This window comes from Sinohyriopsis cumingii, chromosome 2, assembly GCF_028554795.1.
Source record: "Sinohyriopsis cumingii isolate HCF-2022 chromosome 2, ASM2855479v2, whole genome shotgun sequence".
Lineage (NCBI taxonomy): Eukaryota > Metazoa > Mollusca > Bivalvia > Unionida > Unionidae > Sinohyriopsis > Sinohyriopsis cumingii.
In genome coordinates, this window is record NC_142962.1 from 141,886,666 (window position 1) to 141,913,399 (window position 26,734).

The window sequence follows — 26,734 nt, forward strand, 5'->3', positions numbered from 1 at the left end:
TCATACCTGTCTTTGCGAATTTATTATCAGTGTTTACATTTGTGTTCAGATATAATTTGAGTGGAATAATTCAAATCTTCCGTTAGAATTACAAAGCACTTATTGACCTTCTGGACTAATACACTATTTTGGGATTATTGAGAACTCATTGAAAGATATTCTAGATTGTATCAGTGTGGTACATTAGGACAGTCAAGACTACTGAAATTCATTCTGAACATTCCATAACTTTAGGTGATAGGACATTTAGGATTATTGGATTTAATTTTCACAATAGTTTAAGTATCTCTTAAATGTTCATTTTGTAACTTAGAGAAAAAAATGATTTTTTTTTTATTTTAGTAAACTTTTTGGTTTCACTTCTTTCTGTTACAGTTTAATACCTAGATTTGCAACACATTGAAAACATATTAAAATAAATACTTTTTGTGTTTATTGTTGTTTGTTTGTGTCGTCCTATAAGAAAAAGGGCTCCGTAGTCATCGAAAGTACAGGTAACAATGTAGGATGTCAGGTAACAATGTAGGATGTCACCAGCTATTGTGACCATACTGATTCTGCCTAACTAAAGTTACAGTAGGCAAACGCTTATAGCACTAACAGGGACAACTCATTAAACAAATTAAAAAATTGAATGTTTCACAAGTTACTGTCTCAACATGTTTTATATTAAAACTAGTTTTACAATGCCCATGTAAAGAGAGTACCTTTACACCCGCCTGTATGTGAACTAGTGGATTTTTTCATTCAAGGTAGATACCATATCAAAGCGTATGTCATGAGGTTACTTCTTTTAAGCAAAGTCAGTCAAGGCACACGATGTGGATAGATATCTCCTTGCATCTGGATGGGTACTGTATTCGGAGGGACTTACTAGCTAGTACGGATGGTTGATCCTGGGTATGAATGGGTGCTGTTTTCCTGATGGACTTACTAGCTAGTACGGGTGGTTGATAGATATTGGATCTGCTCAGTTGTAACGAAATCTCGTATCGTACCCTTTATACGAAAATCGCGCATTGTTGACATGTAGATTGAAATTAAATAATGTTAAGACACTGAAGAATGTCGTGTTTTTCAAGTGACAGGAGGTTAAACAGACTGGTGTATGTAAACACTTTCAATCCTTGACAATGCTGTCTGATAATTCTAATAACAATATTTATTCGTTATAAATCCTTCAAATAGTTTTTATACGACAAAAGATTTACCGTACCAGTTTCTAACCGCTTGCAAGACTGAAGGCAGCTAAGCAAATTATGTAGTATATAGCAGAACACTAACGGTATGTATGTATGTATGTATGTATATATGTATGCATGTATGTATGTATGTATGTATGTATGTATGTATGTATGTATGTGGGGGTGGGGGGTGGGGGTGGGGGTGATTCCTGTTTTGAAGGAACTCTCTAAGCTGTTTGATTGTACTGGAATCATTTTATTTAAATTTCTTTCATAGGATCAGGTATCCATACATGTAATGTGCGATCAAATGATAAGAGCTTTTCTTTTTGTTTTGTATACCTGTGTCAGTTTGAATCTACAATTGCATGTATATGCCTTTTATTTATAAAAAGAGATCGGGTAGGTTTATGTGTAGAACGGAGTGTTTAATTCCGCTTGCTTAGAGAATCGTGCGCCTCGAGTCCTTGATTTGTTCCTTGTTCTGTCGTTTGTGGGATAACGAATGACCGAGTGAGTTAGGTGTGGGTTTATGAAAGTTAGGCTACTGATGCCATTCTCAGCGCAGGTTCGATTCCTGCTTGGAACGTCTACAACTTTCAAGCAAGGTCATAATATTGATGTCGTGTATAACATTATATGTATGTATGTATGTATGTATGTATGTATGTATGTATGTATGTATGTATGTATGTTGAAATTCAAATCAATAAGACGCAACATCTACAATTTTCAACAATACATCTGACAAACAAATATGAAAAGGTTTTGTAAATCTTGTGTTTATTGTTTGCCTTGTTTTCTGTGTTTTGAAACTGCCATTGACAAAGATTCAGTCTTTGTTGTCAGGATTTTCCATTTATTTTAATCATTCCCCGACACACGTGATCCTTTGCTGGATCCAGTGCTCTTGGAAGGACTGTTATTCGCCATATGATTTGTATACTTTGTCTACATAGAGCTGATTTTTTTTATTCTGTTAATTGCATAGCTAAGAACAGTTTACCTCGACGAATTATTGCCTGACGTAATCATAATATCACAACAGCAGCGGGCGACTGCCAGTCTTTCCCGTGGTCTAACAACGATATTGACTTTCAAAATGTACCCCTAAATGGCTCGCAGTATAAGAAAGGTAACTTCTAACTCACACTCCTGCAGATTTGGAAAAAAAGAAAACGACAGTACTTAAAAAATCTTGTCCATGTCAATTTAATCATTTTTTTTTAAAGCCCAGAAAATATAGTCAATCCTTCTAAAGGCCGGCATTCTGTTATCGGATAAAAGCGCTCTATATCGAGCCTACGCTGAGCGAATGGATCTAGGTCCATAGTCAGCTCGATTCTTGTATTGCATCATGAATTTTGTTTCGCAGTAAATCGACGTTCGCGCAGCTTTTGGGGCTTGTATAATACTTACTTGACACTTTAAATTTAAAACTATGGGAGAACATTTTGTCTGCCAGGGATAGTCGAAAGCAACCATAATCATGCATTTTATAAATGTCTATTACACTCTTTTTTATGGTGCATATAGACCAGTGTGGTCCAACATCTTCAACACCGTGGGCATTGGACCAAAACTTTAAAGTTCGCTGGCAATACATACATACATACATACATACATACATACATATGTACGTACACACACACACACACACACACACACACACACACACACACACACACACACATCCATCCATCCATCCATCTATCTATCTATGTATAAAAATAATTGTACCGTAAGTAAAGTACTAAGTTTTTGCATGAGTTCGTGCCACAAAAAGTTGACCCGAGGGACATTAGTTGGACCTATTTGATACAGACAACGAATAAAAAAACGACTGAGTTTGGTCATTGTTTTTTTTTTTGTGGTCATATATTATTGCATGTTACATTGGAAAATAAGTCACGATTGGAGTTATGTTGAAAAAGTCACGGGTTTTGTCTAGGTGTTACAAAAGTAATGTTATCACACGACACAGCAGATCATCTATTATCACACTACACAGCAGACCATCTGTTATCACACGACACAGCAGACCATCTGTTATCACACGACACAGCAAACCATCTGTTATCGCACAACACAGCAGACCCTCTACAATGTGATCACCATGCATTATTCAATACATCCATCCTGTATCTTTCATTTTATTTATTCATATATGGTCTTATCTTGTACGACTAGTCGATTTGTCTTGGTGGTATATTTTCATGGACTTAATTGCTTAGTACCTTTTTTCATTATTATCATACAATGAACAATACTGAGTCTCTTGGTGCCAAATGATTCTTTTTGGTTATTCACTATTATTATTATTATTTTTATTATTATTATTATTGTTGTTGTTGTTGTTGTTGTTGTTCCAAACTTCGCATTGGTTTACATAGTATTTAATGTAAAGAATGAAGCAAAAGATGAAAATCATCAATAGCCTTAATAAAGCTTTGTAAAGAAGCGAAGATGAGACAACAAAATCTTGTCTTGTATTCACCATCTGTATTCGTATGTGTTACACTGTTTGTTCTCAATTGATCGATGGATTGTACAACACTTTTAGGAGAAATTGTTTAGGTATTAATTATATTATTTCATCTGGAGAGCCATTTGTTCCTCTTGTAAACGTCATTTTGTGTTACGTTTCTTTAAAATGAAAAGTAAACTGGCAATAAAATCTTCAATAGCAAATCTTTCGATCCACAACGATTTACATTTCAGATCTGTATGCGCAACACTTGAACAACGTCAAAAATAAACCGCCTTATGGCATACAAGTACAGTTCGAATATAAACTTTTAAAAGGGCTTTATTTATTTTGCCATCAAATGTGGAGTTTATTTGATAAATCCAGTTAGAATAATCTACTTGAGCGTCATCATAAGACAGATAGCAAGGCAATCCATCCATTAATTTTGTCACTGAGAACCTATTTTTCACGGGAATATTTCATAAAACTTCAGTGGTTCAATTTCCGACTAATGCATATCATAAGTTGGAGATGGAAGTCGTCCCAAGCATATCGGTTGATGACGTAATGAACCATATATAGGTGCTCATAGTGATTTAATATTTAATTGATCAAACTAATTTAATAATGTCTGGCTTTTGTTAGCCTTATTTATCGAATTTTATGACTTACATACCAAATCATCGCGTATTTTAAATGCTGTTAAGCACAGTTGTTTTAGAGTGGAAATTGTGAAATAGAAAAAAGAACATTTAATCTAGAAACAGATGATGCAAACGTTTCTGTTCTTGCGAGTGAAAAATAGTCCTTGACGCGGGTCAAAGCAATAGTTTACAAATTTATAACTAATAACATTTTAAAAAAGATTTTTGTTCACAAATTTCAATTCACATAGCAAATGCCATTCCAATTATAGAAACATTTGACAGGGATATCATTTTGCGACATTGAACCTCCGATGGAAATTCATGTCAAATGTCCTAAAGTTGACTCAGTCAAATCAGCTGGAGTAGTAGTGGCCTCACGTACATCATTCCTAGATTCCACTGAAACTGTTTACACTGTTTCCATCGAAAAGTGTGAAGATTCCACCGTAGTATTGGATTCGGCAGAATAAATATAATTCTGTTTGTTGGATATTATTTGAAGGGGTGATTACTGGATTTAGAAAGTTGTGCTATATCTAGTGTCATTACCATGAAGAATATATAATATACTGTTGCCGATTTTTATTCAAATGGCAGTAATGGAAGTTATTTTCCCAGATTTAACAATTTTTGTGACTGGATATTTGCACGATTTCATTTGGAAGAATGACGTGATTGGAAAACTCTTGTCATTTGAGAGGCCAGCATTTGTCGACATTCTTTTCATGAGAGAGATTCATTTATTTACTCCTTAATTAAACTATGCAAACCTTTGATAATGTTCTAGTTTTTGTTTGGCATTCGGAGAATTCTGTTTGGGATAAATGGGCCACATTCCAACCTTCGCAACTACTCCTGTACATTTTATGTTTCAGTCACGTGAATTTTCCCAGTATCCATTTGGCTACCGAGACTGAAGGCAACCGCCACATTGTTGGTAGAAGTAATAAAAGAAACTGTATACAGCAGGCGGGGCAAGGAATATTCTTCCAGTCGCAGCTAATCAATAATGCGAATATTGCGCCTGGATTTCGGGCACATTTAGAGCAATCATAATCACAGAAAGCGATATTTGACCGTATTGTCAAATAAATGATAATAAGCCTCAAATAATGTGTGTAAAGAGTACCAACTATGGGATAAGATGACGCAAAACTTGAATCAATCATTTTTGGGGCTAACAAATATAAAAATACTTAAAAAAATAATTGAGTTGGAGAACATTACTTACAATATAAAAATAATAATAAAATACAACTTTGATATTTTCATCCACAAGGATCTCAATGCTTGTGATGTGACGGCTCAGTTTTGGGGTTCCGTTCATTCAGATCACGTCCAGATTCACCAGAAGATAAAAACTAGTTCAGTCACTAGTTTTGTTGATTATGCGCCATCATATTAAAATAGCGTGTTTACATTTTTAAATATGATTTATGTTTCTCTAGACAACTCACCTTCGAAAACACGTACGACACTATCTGTCTTTGAAGGTTATATCTAAATTGCAGGTGGCATTGGTTAGTTAAGTACATATGGTTGTCAATATCAAATTGTACTTTGGACGTTAGTTCCTCTTTCAAAATCGCGTTATGATGAATAACAGTGATTTTGAAATAAGGCTTCGTGTAATTTATTGTGGTGATTCATTTATCTAACTTTTCCGTGTATAATGTGCTCTCAATGTTACTGATATATATATATAGTCGTCTACGTTGATGTGGTATTTTTGTTAATCAATAATTTGTTTCCAGTTGATCGAGAAACCACAGTAATATTATCTTTTTTTGTGCGAAAATTAATGTTTGTTTGAACACGATGCGCTTACAGATCAAAAGACTGCACATGGCTATAAAACAATTTTTTCTTTTTCTCTGTTTTTGTTGACAACATTTCAAATATCGGGATTTTAGACTTTCATTAATACCACAAGACAGTGCCGTTGGTGTTGTACATAATTGCTGAAAACTAACCTCTAGTTTATACAGTCTATATTAATAGATGCAAATAAGCTTCCTCCTTTCTTCTCTCTCTCTCTCTCTCTCTCTCTCTCTCTCTCTCTCTCTCTCTCTCTCACACACACACACACACACACACACACACACACTGTAAGATATAAAGAAAAGTTTACATGTGTGCTAAGGCTCATCAAGAATAATAGGGTGTTACTCCAGCCTGAAAATACTACGTAACAATGCAGAATTCAATCGCAGATGCATTGATCAGCCGCTGAATTCTATTAGCTGTTGAAGTTCAACTTTTATTATGTAGCATTTCTAAATATTTTTAAAATTTGTGTTGGTAATATAAAATAATAATTTTGTAACTTGTAAAATTTGGTTTCTTTGCAAAACAGCGTAACTTATAAATGAGATGTTTTGCAATCAAATTTTTTTAAAAAAAATTATTATATCTCGAAACTTGTCTTGAATCCACGTGACCAGGACTAGTTTCATTTTTGTTTTTTATGTTAAACCACACTCAGTAAAGTTACGCTTACCCTCACATGAGATTTTATCAGCAGCTCTAACTTGTTTTTTTAATGTGCATGAAGAAGTGTTTGTCAGTTTGCAGATTATTATTTGCTTTTTCTTTTATAAAGTTTATCATAGAAATCTTTTCTTGATTCAGTATTTCATTTGATGGTAACCTCTCCCCAGCAACCAAAATTGATTCCTTCACGATTTTGTTAGTGTAGTTTCTCTTTTCCAGGTTAAAAATTTTCATCAAATTCATAGCATCATCTTATCATTACTCCCTCTGTACGTTTTTTCTTGTTTCATTTAATTGGGTTTGTTTATTATTTGATTACGTGATTTGTTTAAAATGGAAATTTCAGCTTCATTTCTTTTGGTATAAGCTTTGGTTGTTTTGCCCTTGCCTGTGCATATTCAGTTGTATCAGTTCTAATTTCATTAAAAAAAATTCAGAAAGAGTAGATAATTACATGTTATCATTACTTGCAGTGAATACATTTTATCACCATCAAACTGATAATTTTCAACAGTATTTACAGTACATTTTTATCCGTATTAGTGTATTCCTTTTGCTTTAGAAGTCCTGCATTGAATTTCCAAATAACCATGATATCTGGGAAGTGTAAGTAAGAATAAGGTTAGAGTTATAGCAAAGTGGTCTGTTTTTTTTTTTTACACTGGAACAATAGGTGAATGTGTGAAATATGAAAACGTGTCCTTAGAGATCAGAAAATAATACTCTCCATGGAGCAAGTAAATTTTGTTCATTCCTATTATCCCGGATTGTTGTTCGGGCCGTGGAATTTCTATCGTGAATAATGTTATATGTATCGAGTTCCGTGTCCTTAACAAGATTCCAGTCACAAAAAAATGATTACAGATGAATTCTCAAAACAATCAAGATCTCTTGTCTTAGATTCTTGAGAAAGTCGGGATAATATTAATTATGCCCACATTCATTGACCAAGATTATTCTATATCTTTAATCAATATATCTAATACAGTGTATCTACCAGCACCATCACATTTTATTCTTTGCATAGAAAATTCAAATTTATTTCTAAAGAGAATGGCAACGCCAGCATTACTGTTAGATTTCTGACTAGAAAACGCCATTCAGCCTAACATCATTTTTTATTCTCAAAAACTGTATTTCTTGCAAACTTATAATGGATGCGTTAATCTGTTCAATCACGTGGAAGATATCTCTCTTTTTAAAAGTGGTATTGTACAGATCCCTCATAGTAATGGATACAATTTTAATTTGACCGTTCATATTTAATATTTCCACTAAAAAATTATTTTCAAACACTAGTGACTCCAGTCTTTCTTGCAAATCTATCATCCTTTATTTCTTGCTCCAGTTCTCCTTTCAACTCTGTTTTCGTTTTGACAAACATATGAGGCATAGTTTGAGTGCCACCCGGTTATAATATTAGAATTGCAATTAATGAAATTATTTCCTCATCAAAAGTCAATGAAGTAGGTTACTAACAAGTTGAGTTACTAAGATCTATAGCTAAGCACAGAAATACAACAGGGGTCCGTCTCAAATAGTCAGATTATGTCCTAAAATACCACAGAAATATAACAGAGGGTCGTCTTAAAATAGTCAATTTCGGTCCTAACGTCATAGAAATACAATAGGGGTCGTCTCAGATAGTCAATTTAGGTCATAACCAGTGGCGTCACTGGGGTATGGGGGTGTGGACCACACCGGGTGACACCATCAGAGGGGGTGACACCAAAATGACAATACTAAAGATTCTGTATGGTCTGTTACAGAAGGAGGTCCATTCGGGTGACACCATGACTTACCGCACTGGGTGACACGAACACTAGTGACTCCACTGGTCATAACATATCGCAGAAATAATACCAAGATCTTTCCTCTATAAAAAATAAAATAAGATTTTCCTTCCAAATTATTCCTAAGGAATTCTGAAAAGAGGTATCCAAAGAAAAACATTCATATATAGACATTTCCAACCTGAATCATTCCATCACACTGTATCTTATAGCCAAAAAATAAATAAATAACCCACTTACACTTAAGAGACATTTACAATAGCTTTTAGACCTGGTGTCCATCTTAGATCCTCCGGCTATCAGCCTTTGTTTAAAAGGCAATATTTGCTAATTGCAGTCGCAATCTAATATAACGGAGAGGATTTTGATGACCAGTCTTCTAGAAATTTCCATCGTTTTCATTATGCAAAGCGATGTTCTCTACCACTGTATACTACTATGACAAAATTAAGATATTGAACCAATTAAAATAACAAGACGGTTTCTCCTTTTTTTGGGGGGGGTTGCTTGTTGTTTTTTTTTCAAACGCTTACTGCTAATTATTCGATGCTGAAATAATTTCATAATCAGCAACACGTTACTTTATGAGTGAAAGAGATAAACAGTTTGTTTGCTCTTAGGAAGACCAAATTATTATTATTATTATTATTATTATTATTATTATTATTATCCGTTTGACTGTGTTCCAATTGAACTCTGGATAATTTATTTTTCAGAGACTTGAATCTGATTACACATCAATTTATTTTCTCTATTACACTGGTCAACAGTGAAATCATTACTGACTTGAAAAGGCCCTAATCTGTAGTATTTTGGTGTGCCGAAAATTTGTATTGGCTCTCGTTTTGAAGATATTCATATACCTCATTTTCTATGTTTCACTGTGTAAATTTCTCCAGTAGGACTGCAGCAACATCCGGAATAATGATGTAACATTGCATAATACCATCATGCTCACATCATCCACAGTTGATTGCATCATTTTCTGATGCAATGCAATACTAATGCCATGCGGCTGCTGAAGTAAGTTGACGTCAGCAGTGTACTATACATGTGTAGGCCTATTATACTAATGCCAGGCGGCTGCTGAAGCTGACGTAAGCAGTGTACTATATAAAGCCCAATCAGATAGGTTCAGCATTTAAAATATTTTAGACGTTGTGCGAGACAGTTCAAGCTACTGTTACATAAAACTTATTATTTTATCCATTTACGTACAATAAAGAACAGTAATGCCTCGAAAGTGTGTTAATACCGCGGACAATTTTTGCTATATTTGTGGGGAAGTGACATTTGCCAACCAGAAGAAAAGTATCAATTCTCAAGTGAAGAAGGCATATCATCTTTACTTCGGATGCAAGGTTGGTGACCAAGACAAGCCTTGGGCTCCGCATATATGCTGTGCTACATGTACAACACAGCTTTCACAGTGGTTGAATTGCAAAAGGTCATCAATGCCGTTTGCAGTCCCAATGGTGTGGAGAGAGCCAAGCAACCACCTAAATGACTGTTACTTCTGCTTGGTTCTTCCTCTTTCCGGCGGAATAACGAAGCGAAAGAAGTCGAGAATAGTCTACCCAAACATTCCGTCTGCATTGAGACCAGTTCCACATGGTGAGGGACTTCCTATTCCAGAACCTCCAGCAGAATATTCTCTTGATTCATCTGACGAAGACAAAGGTGAGTCGACCTGTTCTTCTCCTGGTCCATCAGCATGCAGTGATCCAGATTTTCACTGTGGTGCATCATCAACCCCACACAGAATAACACAGGAAGAACTAAATGACCTGATTCGTGATTTGGACTTATCAAAGAACAAGGCAGAATTGCTAGGATCAAGACTCCAACAATGGAATCTTCTAGAAGAAGATGTCACAATTACTGCATATCGAAAGCGCCACCAGCAATTGGAGCCTTTCTTCAGAAAGGAAAGTAATCTGATATTCTGTTCCGATATTGAGGGCCTCATGAATGCTTTAAAAATCACTCATGACCCACAAGAATGGAGACTATTTGTGGACTCTTCGAAACTGAGTCTCAAGGCTGTGCTTTTGCACAATGGAAACATTCTTCCATCTATTCCAGTAGCGTATGCTGTCCACATGAAAGAGACATACGATAACTTAAGGCAGCTACTGAATTCCATTGAGTATAACAAGTAGAGCTGGCACCTCTGTGGTGATTTGAAGGTAGTTGCCCTTTTAATGGGACTGCAGCAAGGATATACAAAATACATGTGTTTCTTATGCGAGTGGGATAGCCGAGCAAGGGAAATGCACTACATGAGGAAGGAATGGACTCACAGGCAGAATGTAGCCATTGGAGAGAAGAATATCCAACACCCAGCTCTGGTTGAGGCTCAGAAAATCTTGCTACCACCCCTTCACATCAAACTAGGTTTGATGAAGAACTTCGTGAAAGCCATTGACCGGACTTTGCCAGCATTCCGATACCTGCATGAAAAATTCCCTCGACTCAGCGAAGCAAAGATTAAAGAGGGAGTTTTTGTGGGTCCTCAGATTCGAGAGCTTTTCAAAGATGACCGGTTCAACAACTTGCTGGAAGGTGACGCGAAACAAGCATGGAATGCTTTTCGCCTAGTTTCTACAAACTTCCTCGGAAATGTTAGGGCAGAAAACTATAAGGAACTAGTAGAAGACATGTTGATGAAGTATAAGAAACTTGGCTGCAATATGTCTCTAAAGATTCACTTCCTTCATTCCCATTTGGATTTCTTTCCTAGCAACTGTGGTATTGTTAGTGATGAACACGGCGAACGTTTTCATCAAGATATCGCAACAATGGAACAAAGATACCAGGGAAAATGGTCCACTACAATGCTGGCTGACTACTGCTGGACACTCCTCAGAGATGCTCCCGAACAGCTGTACAAGAGACAGGCGAAGAAATCTAAGATGTAGTCAATGACTTGATTTTTTATAGGTAGGCTATTACAGTTGACCTTTTACTATTGGAATGCATTTCGTTATGTAAACATTAATTTCTTGCAGATTACAAAAAAACTAGAGCCAATTTTGCAATTTGACTGTCATATTCGTGTTCAGCACATAAAAATTGATAAGAATTGACTAATTTTATTTCAGTAACATGACTTTTGTAAAAATTTGTTGTCCAGTGTTATTATTCCTTTTAATCTTTCTGTTTCAACAAGACACGATAAATAAACAAATTACCTTTACCAAGCAAATACATTATTGTTTATCTTTCCCACGATTAGTTTGCAGATAACATTGTATTAATCTGTCCATGAATCTACACTTCGTGACTTGCAAACATACATACAGACAGTTGATCGAGAATTAATAAAAACATTATCGTGTTCATTTTGACTAATACATAAAGACTAAATCATACCAATGTGTGTATGTTTGTATACATACGTACGTACATACATACATACATACATACATACTGTTGTTAGTCTCTACTGAAATTGAAAGCAAATCTTAGCGTATATTCTCTTCGATAGCGAGTCCGCATTACCTTCTGTTTAGTTTTCGGATTGTTTCCACTCGTCTTTCATTGTTACTGGTGAATGGCAGACAAATAGTAATTAGGTTTAATGACTACACGAGGACATTATGTCTAGTCATTGTACTGTACCTGAAATAACCCAATTTTTAAAAAAAAATTTGGTCAATTTTACTTCACGAGTAACTGATAGTGGATATATGGTGTATATCTTTAATATTATGCTACCCAAATTCGTTGTATTGCAACTACAGTGATGACCAACCTGAGGACAGCAAATTATATCCTCCATTTACCAGTTCAAAAAGATCGAGATGGAAAGGCACAGGTAACATTTTATAAAATGTTTTGTACTGTTATTAGTCTTTTGTCCCTTGATGTTGTGACTCACTTCTTTATTAGCAATGCAGAGGCAAAGTTTGAGATTAAATCAGTTTTAAAATAGAATATTATATTTTCAAGAATGTATTTAGCTGAGCGTTCTCTATATCATCCTACACATGACAATGTCACAATACAAGTCTCAGCACCTCTGTTCTCAGCATCTCTGTATTGGGGTCTTTTCGTCAGATTCTGTTTTTGATGACGATTACATGATCCTGACATCATTATTCTTCCAGTTTAACTCCATTAACTTCAGACGCTTTTTCTGGATATTTTCTGAAAATATTAGCGACAATATCATAGATAAATCCAACTTATACAGTTAACAAAATGGAAGAATCTGTGCCAATCACAACGACAATGTGAATGATTCCATATGTCTGAAAATACAGAAGATTCACGTGAGAATAAGATCAGAATTCTTTCTAGCTGAGTCAGCCGAATTTGATAGAAAACTGTTTTTATTTGTGCATATAATGAAACAGGTTAAAGAAGAGAAGGTGCAATTCTTTAAAGAGAGGAGATAAAGCTAAATGTTTTCAGAAAATCAGGAAGGTTAAGGACCATTTTAGTTGTAGCCTCATTTTACAACCTAGGCCCAGGAAAGGACCCTATCTGCATTGTTTTAAGACCCCTTTCATATCTACTGTCGTGTCCAGTTTTTGTGGTGTGGTGGTAGCGGAAATATTATTTATGCATTTCATACATTTGCTTATGCTTTGAAAAGTCTTTATGCCAATTATAAATATTGACTATACATAACAGTATACGAATACTGACATTTTAAGCCCGGATATTTGTGTACAAAGGTACATAATGTGTAATCTAAGCCAAAATAGTTCTTTGATATATGACAGCAGATAGCAATTTCCACTCTAGTGGAAATGTATCGCTTTACACACACACACACACACACACACATATATATATATATATATATAGAGAGAGAGAGAGACAGACAGACAGACAGACAGACAGACAGACACAGAGAGAGAGAGAGAGAGTCGGTTAAATATTCGGTTATGAATATCTACGGGACCTGTATAACTTTTACTCTAGAGGAGAACAGTGTTTTAATACATGAATGGAAAAACAAAGGGTGTACAATATAAACTAACATCAGCATCATTATTTGTTACTCATATATACAACAATAGTTGCAGCAGGAATAATTACTGGATTAGTAATAGCTAACGGTCTAGTATTTACAGGAAGTAAGAGCTAACGGTCTAGTATTTACAGGAAGTAAGAGCTGACGGTCTAGTATTTACAAGAAGTAAGAACTAACGGTCTAGTATTTACAGGAAGCAACCAACTGTTCAAACTACTTGATTCTAATGGAACTAGCGACAATATTTTAGAAACGATAAAACAATGAAGAAATACGGAAAACAGACAGTAGAGTTTAATGAAAACAAATTTTAAAAATAACGAGTTTCTTGCATGAAAGAGTTTTTTAGGCATCCAACTTTAAACATCCTGAGTAATGTCTTTTTTCCATGTGCATCAACCCATCATGAGAATAATATAAAACTTAAAACGCCACAACTGAATGATTTTCACCAACCTTGAAATGGTTAATTGAAATACGAGTACGCATTCATTGCACTTGTGATTGGTACGCATGTGTATATTGCTTAGTATTCGATGCTGATGCAAATTCATAATAAACAATTCGTTACTTTTAGAGCGAAATATATAAGCAATTAGTGGTCTGTGGAGGACGATATTATTATTTTTAAATCGTGCTTTTTTCTCTCCCCATGTATGTATGTATGTATGTATGTATGTATGTATGTATGTATGTATGTATGTTTCTCCATTACAAGTGCTTGCAAGTGAATTTTTCTGTTCCAAAAGTACATTAATTTATACCTGTAATTAATTTAATTATGGCTTTCCCATGTTTAGTTTGTTGATTACACTATATCGATCTCCTCAATAGTCTTTAACATATACATCGCGAATAAAACTACAGTTTATGAGGAACAAATAAACTCATCGTGCTAATCTAAAATGTGCAGTTAAGGATGTATTAGACAAAGCATTTGTAACTTAATGTGTGTCTTTGAGACAAAGTCATACTTTAGAATCTTACTGTACCAGCATACTGCAAAGTCATACTGTACAAGCATACTGTACAATCGTACTTATAATCATATTTTACTATCACACTGTACTATCATACTTTACGATCATATTGTACAATCATAGTTTACAATCATGCTGTACAATCATACTTTACAATCATACTGTGTAATCATACTTTACAAATCATGCAGTACACACATATTTTACTTTCATACTGTATTATCAATCTTTAAACTCATTCTGTACAGGTATGTTGAAATTTAAAAATGAAAGCGAACATAGTTAACACTGTCAATGATAACGACGAGTCCATACATATTGTTTACTCTTCCGAGTGGATCTACTCGCCTTTTATTATGATTAGTGAATGAAAATGAGGTTTAAAAACTACACAAAGACTGTGTCTTGAATTTTTATTATTCTTAACGTAACTCCATTTTCTTTTCAAAGTTTCGTCCAATTAATGTCAACAATAGGAACAAAGTGTGAGAATAGAAGTACATACATGTTTAGTCGATAATATTTCTTTGACAATATCTTTTTGCTAATTATGTCTTCCACATACCAGATTACAAAGACATATTAAATGACATCTTCGTTAGAGTTGGAAGAGTATCCATATGACTTTGGGTCTGTTCCTCGTACAAATTTTGTGAAGACAGTTACATTTTCATTACATCATTGTTTGTTTATTCCATCTTCTCGAACAATTTCATTTGTTTTTGCTCCATCTTTTCTGCAAATAATTAACGGCTATGTCAGAGATCATTCCAACTTGCTCATTAAACAAATAGAAGAAATTGCGTCAATCAAAACAAAAATTGTTTGATTCCATACCTCCTGAAAATACATCAGAGACTTAAGTAATCAGTCGAATTTGTTGCCAGCCCATTGTAATTCCTACAGCTGATATTGGTTGCCAGAGAATTACTGTTATTTCTGTATATTGTTAGGAAGGTTGGCCGGAAGAAGGTATATACCTTTCAAATGGGATATGACTCTAAATATTTACCAGAAACTGACTGGTTAGCTGGCCATTTTAATTAATTTTGCAAGTAAGTGCAGAAAAGGACCCATACTCCACTGTTTTGGATATCCATCTCATTACCATCCTAAATAAAGATGATAGACGTGGACGCGTTGTGTGTACGAATTTATCCTCACTCAGGAGAGGCATTTAAAATGTTGTGTTTGATACGTTGCATTAGTTTCCTTAGATGAATGAAATAGTCATTTATAGTTTTGTGTGGTACAGCAGTTTTATTTAGTGATTTGAGTTTTCCATAATTTTCATACCCCCTTAATTTTAACTATGCATGCGTGGTCATTCTTGTTGTCTGTGTGATTAAGAAAATTATGAATATCAAATTTGTAAGATGTCTCTGTGATAAATACATATATATCTAGTTTAATTATGAATATCAAATTTATAAGATGCCTCTGTGATAAATACATATATTTCTAGTGTAATTACACTTCTTTTCGAACATAAAAATTAATTTTATCATATTATCGCGTTGCAAACAGTTGTAATCGCACTGTCTTAGTTTCTTATCTGACGTGACATTGAAAGGACTGTTTTACAAACTTCAGTTGTAATATAGCACGTGACCAGCACTGAAAACCTGCACAATTTCTCTTTTTATCAGTTTTTAAGATCTAAGCCAAACTAATGATGAAACTCAGATAATCTACAATGATATTCTATATTTTGCCCAAGGTGACCTTTATTCAATATCTTACCTAATCTTATAGGTCGATTATCTCTTAGGACGACAAGAAATCTTCAGGGATTACGAAATGCTTATTCTTTAGGGGCCAATTCCTGTATATAAAGGTGGTTATAAATGAGAAAAGAAAATTAAGAAATTATGCAAAGGAATTTTATTTAGTGGTCGGCCATCCATGATTGGTCTTTTTCTCCTACTGTTTAAGTTCTCTTTATTTAACTATTTCACCATCTGTGTCCCTGTGAATACTAAACGGAAGTAGCAATCTGAACGTTAAATATAAATATAACCTAATTATAACGTAAGGTTTCAGCTCATATATCATTTCTCCTTGTTATATCTTTAACTGATGTCTTCATTTTAATGTCCTATACAATGACCGTCAGGACGTTCCGTTTTCCCCTTCTCCAATGTTAACTACACGGAAATCATTTCAAACAAATGCACACATCAGTCTTCAGTTTGGACCGATGGTCATTGTCTTTATACAACACATTAAACCAGCCGCCGCTTTTACAGTTTCTTTTTACATACAAATGAGTTACAAGAGACAGAAACCATCATTTTTGTGGACGCTTTTTTCATCCAATTATTCAGATTGCTTAAAAAACATCTTAGTCCCCTTCGAGGGCACTTGTACGTTATTAGACCATGTTCAACATTGGAGTCAGGTAACATTATTTTCAATTTCTTTATCTGATAACAAGCTATTGTCTCCATTTGTTCGTCATTTGTAAATGACATGAAAGTTGATTACTTTCTTTGTGTTTTCTTATTTCTTAGCCTCAAAGACTTATTCCCCATCCATGATTGTAATAGGGTTTCATACAAGTTAAAACTTGCTTAAACCTTCAGAAAAAAAGACATCAGAAAGGCATAAGGTTAAATTTTTGTATATATTGCAGGTTGAAGTGGAGGACCCAGTGAGCAAGATGGTACTGCGCGAGCAGACGACTCTGCAGGTGCGCTCCCTGGTGGCAGAAATGGAAAAACCGTTCGAGAACCAGTTGATCCAGACGGAGATTTTCGGCAACGACAATCCGCCTCCTCTCCCCTCCTCCAGGAAGAAAAATGCCCCAGTCTACGGAGAAAATAAATCCTGCTTAGCCAACAATCTATTCCATGCGGTATACAAGTGTCGTCTAAAGAAAATCAAGTATTTGCTAGACAATGGATTTAACATCAATACGAAAAATGATTATGGTTATAATGTGCTTGTTGCCGCTTTACACATAGAGAATAGAACTAAGAGAGCAAATATGTTTCGATGTCTGTTAGATAGAAATGCTGACCCGTTTGAAACAGATCCCAAATACAATCGGGATGTGTTAGCTTGGGCTTGTTTACTTGGAAGGAAGGAACAGGTCACCTTGCTTCTAGACACTTTCGTAGGTGAAATCGACTTTCATAGGAAAGACAACGATGGTAGCACACCGCTCCACCTAGCGACCATTATGGGACAGACAGAGACAGTTCGTATTTTGGTCAATGAAATGATGAAATACGGTACAGCTGTGGACGTCACAGACAACCTTGGTTTGACACCCTATTTGCACGCGAAGCGTCTCGGCCACGGTCTGATCGCTGATATACTGAGAACGGAAGGTAGGGCAAGCGTCGGCCAATCAGATCTTTTCTCCTTCAAAAGTGCGGATCAGTGGCGAGAAATTGGCATCAAAGAGAAAAACGAGAAAGCGAGACAGAAAAGATTGTCAGAGTATCAATTGGCGGCTATTAACGGAAACAGTCGAATGCTAATAAGTATGGATAAATCTGAAGGATTCCTTGTCGAGGCTCCCACAGTTCTCCTTTCAGGACCCAGTGGACATCATAAGAAACATGACGCAGGACCAGAACGCAAAGAAAGCATAAAGACGGTTCGTATTATGAGTCCAAAGTCTCAGTTTAGTTTGACTCATTCGGACAAGAGCAAACGACTTAGAGCACTCCAAGAAACAGGTGTCACAGATCCTCCAGTTTACGGGGCCCTGTCTCTGATCAAGCTGTCCCCTAGAGGACATATTCCTAAACACTTTCGACATAGTCAGTTGGACGAAACTAAGGTTGCACAATACGGACACATTCTAAGTGATCTGAATGTAATGATGAAATATTTATCAGATGAGCAGACACCCTCCTTCAGACGACCAGTGCCTCCGCCGAATCTGAAAGAATCCATCAGAAAGGACACGACCCAAAAAAAATCAACACTGGCGATTATCTTCGGGAAGGGGAAAAAGGGGAAACAATCACCGACACTTTCTGCATCCGGTGGGAAGAGGAAAAGAAGGGAAGTGGGATCCGGTAAATCGACGAAGAGTAAAGGCTCACGTACTCATAAATAGTGACATGCGAGATCCTAACGGTTTTCTGACTTTCCTTATCATAACTGTGATATTTTCAGTATTTGTAAGATAAACTAATGGTCCTATATGTAAGATAATGATTCTTTGTTTCCCAGAAGTTTTCCTAAGGAGGAAAAATTAAGACTAGATACTGGCTGTTCTATCTCACTGCAATTCATTGTCTATTTGTTCGTTTTTGTTGTTTTTACCGGCACTTTATTGGCTCTTTCATGCTGAGGAAATGTGAGCTATGTGCCGCTTCCAATGACACATCGAGGCAGCAGACCCGTGCTGGCCTGGATGGGTATTAAACCCGTATTCCGATTACTAGTCTGACGCTCTGCTAACTGAGCTATCGCAGCTTCCGATACCGTTACGATGAAGACTAGTTTACAAATGACATAAAAGAAAGTCATTTATAACATATTAGAATCATATAATCGACATTTCTCTGTGATGTAATAGTACCTTGTGATACGGATGTAAAGCTGCAATAAAGTGATTTTGTATTCTTATGGGAAAGGTTCTAAGTTAATCTTTTCAAGGTTTCGATTTATTTGGACGTGAAAAGGTTTAGTAAGGTTAGTCACTCCACGAAGGTTCTAGATGCAGATATCATTTGCGATGATACTTTGAATGATTCATATTATAAACACATAATTTTTTTCGAAATTAATCCCAATCCTCCCAAAAACCTACCAAGAAAAAATAGGTTACCCTATTCATACAATGTCTTCTTCTGTAAAGAATGTCATCTTGAAAACAAACCTTCTGGAATGATTTATAATATATCGTATTTACATAAAAAGCTAACACGGAGAGAGAGAGAGAGAGAGAGAGAGAGAGAGAGAGAGAGAGAGAGAGAGAGAGAAAGAGAGAGAGTTGGTTTTCATAGAAGAAGTAGGATATTGGAACTTATTTCACAGAATCTGTTTTGTTCCATCATTTATGACTTAAGATAGCATCACCATGTTCTTAACTTATGCATCACTGAACATTATTTATTCTGAAAATTCTGTCTGATTCTTTTTATTCTACATTGTTAATGTTAGATATAACGAAACCATTTTCCAGTCAGTAGTACAGATATGAGGGATTTTGTGCGCTAAACTATTTTGCATCAACACACTTTTTTTTATGAACCGGTTAACACCAAACTAAAAAAAAAACAACATATCTAGCTCAAAACTGCAAAACACTAATCCACTTTTACTGGGATAAAACAACACTAAAAATAAAAATTACAAATTTCTGGCGTACGAATACAACGAAACAACAGAGCAAACGCTAAGTGGGACTCTACATTTCATAAATCATAGTACCAAACAGAGAAGCATGTATTGGTTATGTTACAAAGAAAGTTACTTCCCTTGATATGTGTTAATACCTATTCTGTTACAGCGCAACTAACTAGATGTTTCGTTTCGTTTCATTTTAAATTTATATTTTTAAATATATATAAAAAACCAACGAGAAATTGTAATTTTTTTTTATCTAATTGTATCTTCTTTGTCTTAAAGAATTTTAAGAGGATTTTTATGTTGTTATTTTCAAAGATGTTTTAAAAGTACAGATATTGATCAACAAAATGGCATTAAAATTATCGGTGAAAAGGGAAGTATAAAAGGAAATTGGCATTTACAAATATGTTCGAACTATATGCTTGTCTATACATATCACATTGTTGCAGAAGTTCAAATACAAATTTGTTTTTAAGGAACACGTCGACTGGGCCAAGTCAGGAGCGAGAAAAAGTCGGGTATAAATTTACTTATTTCAGAACAATGCCTTTAAACATCATGAACAGAGGCAACACTAATGTGATTGAACGTTTGTTGGATATTTTACAAAACGGCACTTCAAGGCTGATGTTGTACAGTATTGAATATTTAACATTGGACATATAGAGGTATCAACCGGTCATATGCAGCTCAGTATGTTTGCTGAACTGGTTAAGAACATAAGGGCTTGTATTGGCAAAACAAAACATACGGAGACAATAATGTTTGCCTCGGAATCGATTTTAAATGCTGAAAAACGTTCATCAGAGACCATCAAATTACAATTTAAATAGATGCATTCATTGGTATTATGTGAGTCCGGTAAAATACATCACATTAAAATTAGCATGAAAATGAATTCGAAATATCTGTAAATGTTTATAAAACAATTATGAACAATGTTACATTAATCCGATTAGAATAATGGAAATAGAGAAAACCGTGTTCACATGTTATCCTAATCTCAATATGGTAATCACATAAGCCGATCAATCAGCCCCTCGCCCGCGATGATACTGATTGGCGTTTTAGGGTTTGATATCACCTATACATTAAAACCTGCACAAATCTGCAGCCACTTTTGGCTGTACACATAGGTGCTAATTTTATACACTTACCGGTATTACTCGTGGTTGTGGAGCTGCTGTCGGCTGAAAAGTTCTTTTGGTGACATGCACATATCATTTACGGAGCAAATCCTATATTTGGTGACTTGTAAATCCACTTCGAATAGCCCAACCCTCTGTTCTGTAGCCATTTTAAATTTCGCGCTAGATATGGCTGTTACCAATTACCGGTATGTGTCTAAAGTGTACGTAGGTCTGTTCCGGAAAGATTTGCATGCAGCAACATTTTACATTTTAACGAACAGGTGACATCATACCCACATTTCGTCAACACAGATTTGGGTGGTTGATTTATCGGACTAGTAACCCTAATGACCATGAAGATGAAAGCTAGCAATATACTAGAATTACAGAATTTTTGATTGTTATCATCGAATATAAACAGGTGTCACTGACAGAAAAAACTTCTGAAGACAGTAAATGCCAAATTTTCATCAATGCCCCAGAAAAAGTATCACACAAAACGAATGTGTTACGACATACAGTGGGGTGGGGTTCCAGGTGTACGGACCCCGACAAGGATTACAAATATACACAGACACACTTGTCACTTGAATGTAACTACCGTTTTATTTTTGCGCTCATTTATTGGGTATTATGCACACTTTGAGTAAATAGACACATAGGCGTTTGCTTTGGCGCCCTTTCAAGGAAAGTCAGGGCCTATTTTAATTTTTTGGAGCCCCGCACCCCTCCCCCACCGCCAACACTTGACCTGGTCCAGTTCTGACTTAGGCTACTCGATCGAAATAATGCATGAAGAGGACTCAGTGATACAATGTTGAAATTATCAAATCCAATTAAAAATTTGGATTTTGTTACTGTGATTTTTAAAGTATCATTGCACCTGTGAAAAGCGAAATTATCACAAAATGACAGTGCATATCCGCAAAACATAACTTATGATATTATCATGTTCAATAGAAACAGACAAAACTTTTTCCACCAAAGTCCTTTTTGCATTTAAATCATTACACAAGAGAAATAAACTAGACGTTAACGGGAAGCCGATTGTGTTCAAGAATTCTAATATGCGTTGGATAAAATTATAAATCGAGTGCACAAAGAATTAAGACCCCAAAAATGTAAAATAACCAATAAATGAGACGAAATTTTAATTTTATAAGCATATCTTACAGTTCTGAGGAAGACATTGCCAAGGCAGCATTTACCTTTGATCTTTTAGCAGGCATGTACAGAGATCCAGTACATAAGGAATTCAATTTAAATTTAAAATATCCAAAATACATACAATTGTTAATTCGTTACGTTTCCGGTAATGTAGCCAGCTGTTGATTGCAACATGTGGTTACAAATGAATGAGGTGATGAAAAGGTAAAAATGAGCAACAACAAAAACATTTTTTTTCAGTGAGGGTTTCGAAAGGTTCATGTATTCATGAAAGAAAGAAAAGAGATCATTAAAATAATAATTAGGTATTATGCACCTTCATATTCATGTGAGTGAATATACCAACTGGCTAGAAGTTTGAGGAATGAAATATGTTATAAAAATGCTGAAACACTTTACAACACTTTACAAAATAGAACACCTAAATATCTGAAGTTGGGCATTTAGACATATGAAAAAATGGTTAGGTTTTAAAGGTTACATAAAAGAGCAATATCACGAACAGAACGTTATACTCATCATTTAACGATATAAGCAAATTATATGACGATAATTAGTACGTTAATGGATATCATGGAAATTTTAACTTTTGAACACTTGGTGATCTGGATGGCTAGTATATAAAGGGAGATACTCTGACGATATTTTATATGTTTATGTTTTATTGCTCATAATCAGAACATAGCTCTGTGACATGTTCTTGATCACTGAGAGTGAAAAAGGCGTAGAATTAGCTTGATACCATATAGATATACTGAACAAATAATGAATAATGGAGAAAATACAGGAAATTAGATAAGTACACAAGGTCACGGGTAAGTTCTTTCATTATATATCTAGATGACAAACATTTTAATCAATGACCACAAGCTAGCGCATGCCGGTATGAAAGCAAACTTGGAAAAAACAAGTGATTAAAAATGAGAAGGCTAGAAGAAAATATGTTCGAAATGTCAGCCGATTATGATAGTTATTATATTTTAAAACTGGATTTGGAGATTCCATCATAGTTGTAAGACTAATTTAATGACTATCCATTAGCTCCAGATACGTTTTCCCAACTGTAGCAAAACTTATGTACATTGAAAACAAACTGTAATTAATTCTAGTTCTAGACGTATTTAAGCTTCTTTTTTTTAAAATGAATCAAATAGACAGAATTGTCTTGTTTGATTAACAAAATTGTTAAAAGCCGCAAAGAACTCAATCCAGATTTGAAACAAAGAGCTAGCACTAATTTGGTGAAATAATTTTTTCATACTGGTGTTTGACAAACAAATGGAAAATCTCAGGAAACAAAATAACAGTTAAAATATTGAGAAATTACAATAAATTGTTCAAGGACACATTTATTATTTGCAAAGAGAACAATTATTGACAATGACTTAGTGTAAGTTTTAAAAATTAAAATAAATTAACAAAGCTAATTATATTTTTACGTATTAAAGTTAAGCAATTAGCTGAAGCGTGAATTTTGTTACAGCAAGTTCAAATACAAACACGGTGATAGATTAAGACGTAATAATTGATACTGTTGCACTCTATGTTTATCTTACGACAGAAACATTTACTATTATGAAGGATAATATTAGTTATTATGACTCAACTGTCTTGCAGTGTCATGAAGGATAACATCAGTTTTTATTACATTAGTGATTTAAATTGTCATGAAGGATAACATTAGTTTTTATTAACTAGTGACTAACAGCATCATGGAGTATAGCATCATGTTTATGACACTAGTGTCTTACATCGTGATGAAGGATAACACCAGTTGTTTTGACACTAGTGTCTTACAGTGTCATGAAGGATAACTTCAGTTTATATTAACTAGTGACTTACCGTGTCATGAAGGACAGCTTTAGTTTTATGACACTAGTATCTTACAGCATCATGATGGATAACATCAGTTTTCACGACACTAGTGTCCTACAGTGTCATGAAGGATAACATCAGTTTTAATGACACAAGCGACTATCGAAAAGATAATATATTTTGTATGAATAGTACATGTATTGGACTTTTCATAGAAGATTTGGCTGGCTTTGTTATTAAAGAGTTTTGTTTGTTTAGGCCAACACTTTTCATATCATACAGTGGCGAAGACAAGTTTGTAAATGAATCAACAAAGTCCGAAATATGCAAAGAGTGCTTCTTCAATCTCAAGAAAATTACAAGGAAAAAATGTATTCAGATCATATAATGATGACATGTATAATGTCAAAATGAATACAAGTTTGTTGTTTTGGCAATGCATGACGAAAAGCTTTTTGTATTATTTTATTAAAAGTTTCACAGCAAAAGTATGAACACGTATGAACTCAAAAGTCAAAGGGAAACTCTAAACTCATTTAAAGTTTACTTCTTTAATTTCCTTAAGCTTATATGTAAACTCTATGCATGATCTGTGACGAAATTATTTTGATTCATTTGTCCGTACTGTAAAAGACAAACAAGGTATGCACATTTTGTCTGAGATCATTCATTATAGGTTTGTACTTCGTACATTGTTCATAATTAATACTAGCTGATTGCTTTAACTGCTTACCTTAGCAATTTAGAGCATCTACATTTCTTTACGTTTAATCTGTTTGTAAGCATCTCGTTAAACATTAACTAGTTCATGACCTGTACCCTGCAGTCTAGTATAATAGGCACTTGTCAAATCAAACCAAATAATAGTTGCCATTGGAAAAAGTGATAACATTTGTGTTACTTATTTGTGTTTTTCTTGTTCACCTAGTGGTATATGTAAACTGTTGGCTCAGTTACTGCGATCTTTTCCTATTGCCGAGTATCACGTTGTGGGAAAATTTGCAGATGCCTCATGAAAAAGACTCCGATGTTTGTTTTGCAATCCGTTAGTGATGTCAGGACCGACTTGAAAGCAATTCAGGTTATGGGCAAATGGAGACCAGTGAGTGACACGTAAGTGTTAAATATATGAAGGCAGTTTTTCAAAGAGACCAGATAGTATCTAGTCCAAATAGAGAGAATCAGATCTAGAGCTGAGTCTAAACAAGTCACCGCTTATGTTCGAACTAAATTCATTTTTTAATCAGTGCATGTGTGAACCTCGCCAGGGGCAGATCATAAAGGTGGGAAGGAAATTCTAGTTGGAATTCTAGGTTTGGATTGGAAAACAAAGGTTTCTTGAGGAAACATATCTCGCCCGAATATTTGTATTACTTTCATAAATAGGTGTTGTAAGATTGATACATTATTAAGTCCAGTTACTTTATTAGAAATGGAATCTTCCATGTATAGCTGAATTATCAACATATCGTAACGTAGCGTATAGCGAATTATTAACATACAAGATTAATGTATAGTACATTGTTGGACTGGATTCGAAGTGGATTGTGTAATTTACTACTATGTTGCATCGTAGTGCTTAACTAAATTAATTAGGGCATTGTGTTAGAACTTGTACTTGCTTTATCAGTATATGAATATATAGATTGTGAATTATGCAGAGTTACTCGTTGTTGGACTTGGGCACACATGATTAGGTATTTGGATATTTGTATGTGTCTTTTATAATTCGTAGGGTAGGAAATATATATGATTGCTGTTGATGATGATAGTGTACTAACAATTAGGGACGTGTATGCATGTATTAGAACTCGTTAATAATATTATCATAGCAAAATTATTATAGAACAATACGTATTTATATGTTAATGAGAAAGGAGACCTGTTTATTTATTCGCCATTATTCTGAGAGAATGTGGTGACTTTTCCTAAGATCAGAGTAAGGAAAAAAAAAGATGCTTCCATTCTAATTCTACAGGAAGCTTTTCGGGTGGGTGTTAGAGTTCGACACCCAAGGATCGGAGACGAGGAAAGAGAAATGAAGAGCAGGTGGTAGGCGTTTATAGTGACGTAGCAAGTTTGTGTGGCGATGCAGTACCAGAAGAAGCCCGTAATAGAATGCACCGGAAGTGTCCGAGGAACAGATCCGGAAGTGCCAGGAGAGCACGTTGCCAAGGGTACCGGAAGTACCAAAGAGAAACAAGAGACAGACAGTAATTGACAAATGAGTAACAGAGACAAGACTGCAAGGAAACGCTCTCATCTAAGACCTTTAAGTTCATGTGACGAAATAATTGGCAACTCTTAATAGGTCACTGACTGTATTTGTTCGAAAGAAATTGCGATTGAGAAATTCGTCGATGAAATTATTGAAGACATTTGTTATATTTTATTAAATTATTATAGTTTGCACCTTGAGTTATTGATATACCTAGACCGTCGACATTGCTGACTGGGGGTTCGGAGCTATGTAAGTTTTAAGTGTCAACCTTTCTCCCGTATCGTATTATAAATAATACCGTAGGAACCATGTGACACCGAGTTTAAAACCTTTTGTGGACTCTTTACCCACCTTTTCTGCACCATATCAAAATAACCTATAAACTCATTCTCGGCGAGATGTTGTAGTTGTCTTCACCCTCCCCACTCTCGTAAGGTAATGATTTAGACAGAAGCGACAAAAATTCAATTGATTTATTAATAATTATATTGTTATGCAAACAAATATTTTCCACTTCGTGATGTTAGTTAC

At 34.9% G+C, this 26,734-nt stretch overlaps 1 protein-coding gene across 3 annotated transcripts in view; it reads left to right on the plus strand.

Annotated features, from left to right (window-relative positions):
* The window catches only part of LOC149805966 (uncharacterized), a 42,078-nt gene extending 22,934 nt beyond the window's left edge, over nt 1-19,144 (plus strand). For 2 of the 3 annotated variants that reach the window (XM_089950758.1, XM_089950757.1), the window contains exon 2: nt 17,190-19,144. In XM_089950758.1, coding sequence (XP_089806884.1) covers nt 17,217-18,629 — 1,413 coding nt within the window. In that variant the 5' untranslated portion in view covers nt 17,190-17,216 and the 3' untranslated portion in view covers nt 18,630-19,144. Of the gene's footprint in view, nt 1-1,223; nt 1,286-17,189 lie in introns of those variants that run through there. The other variant, XM_089950759.1, reaches the window with a different exon arrangement.
* The last annotated feature ends 7,590 nt before the right edge of the window (nt 19,145-26,734 follow it).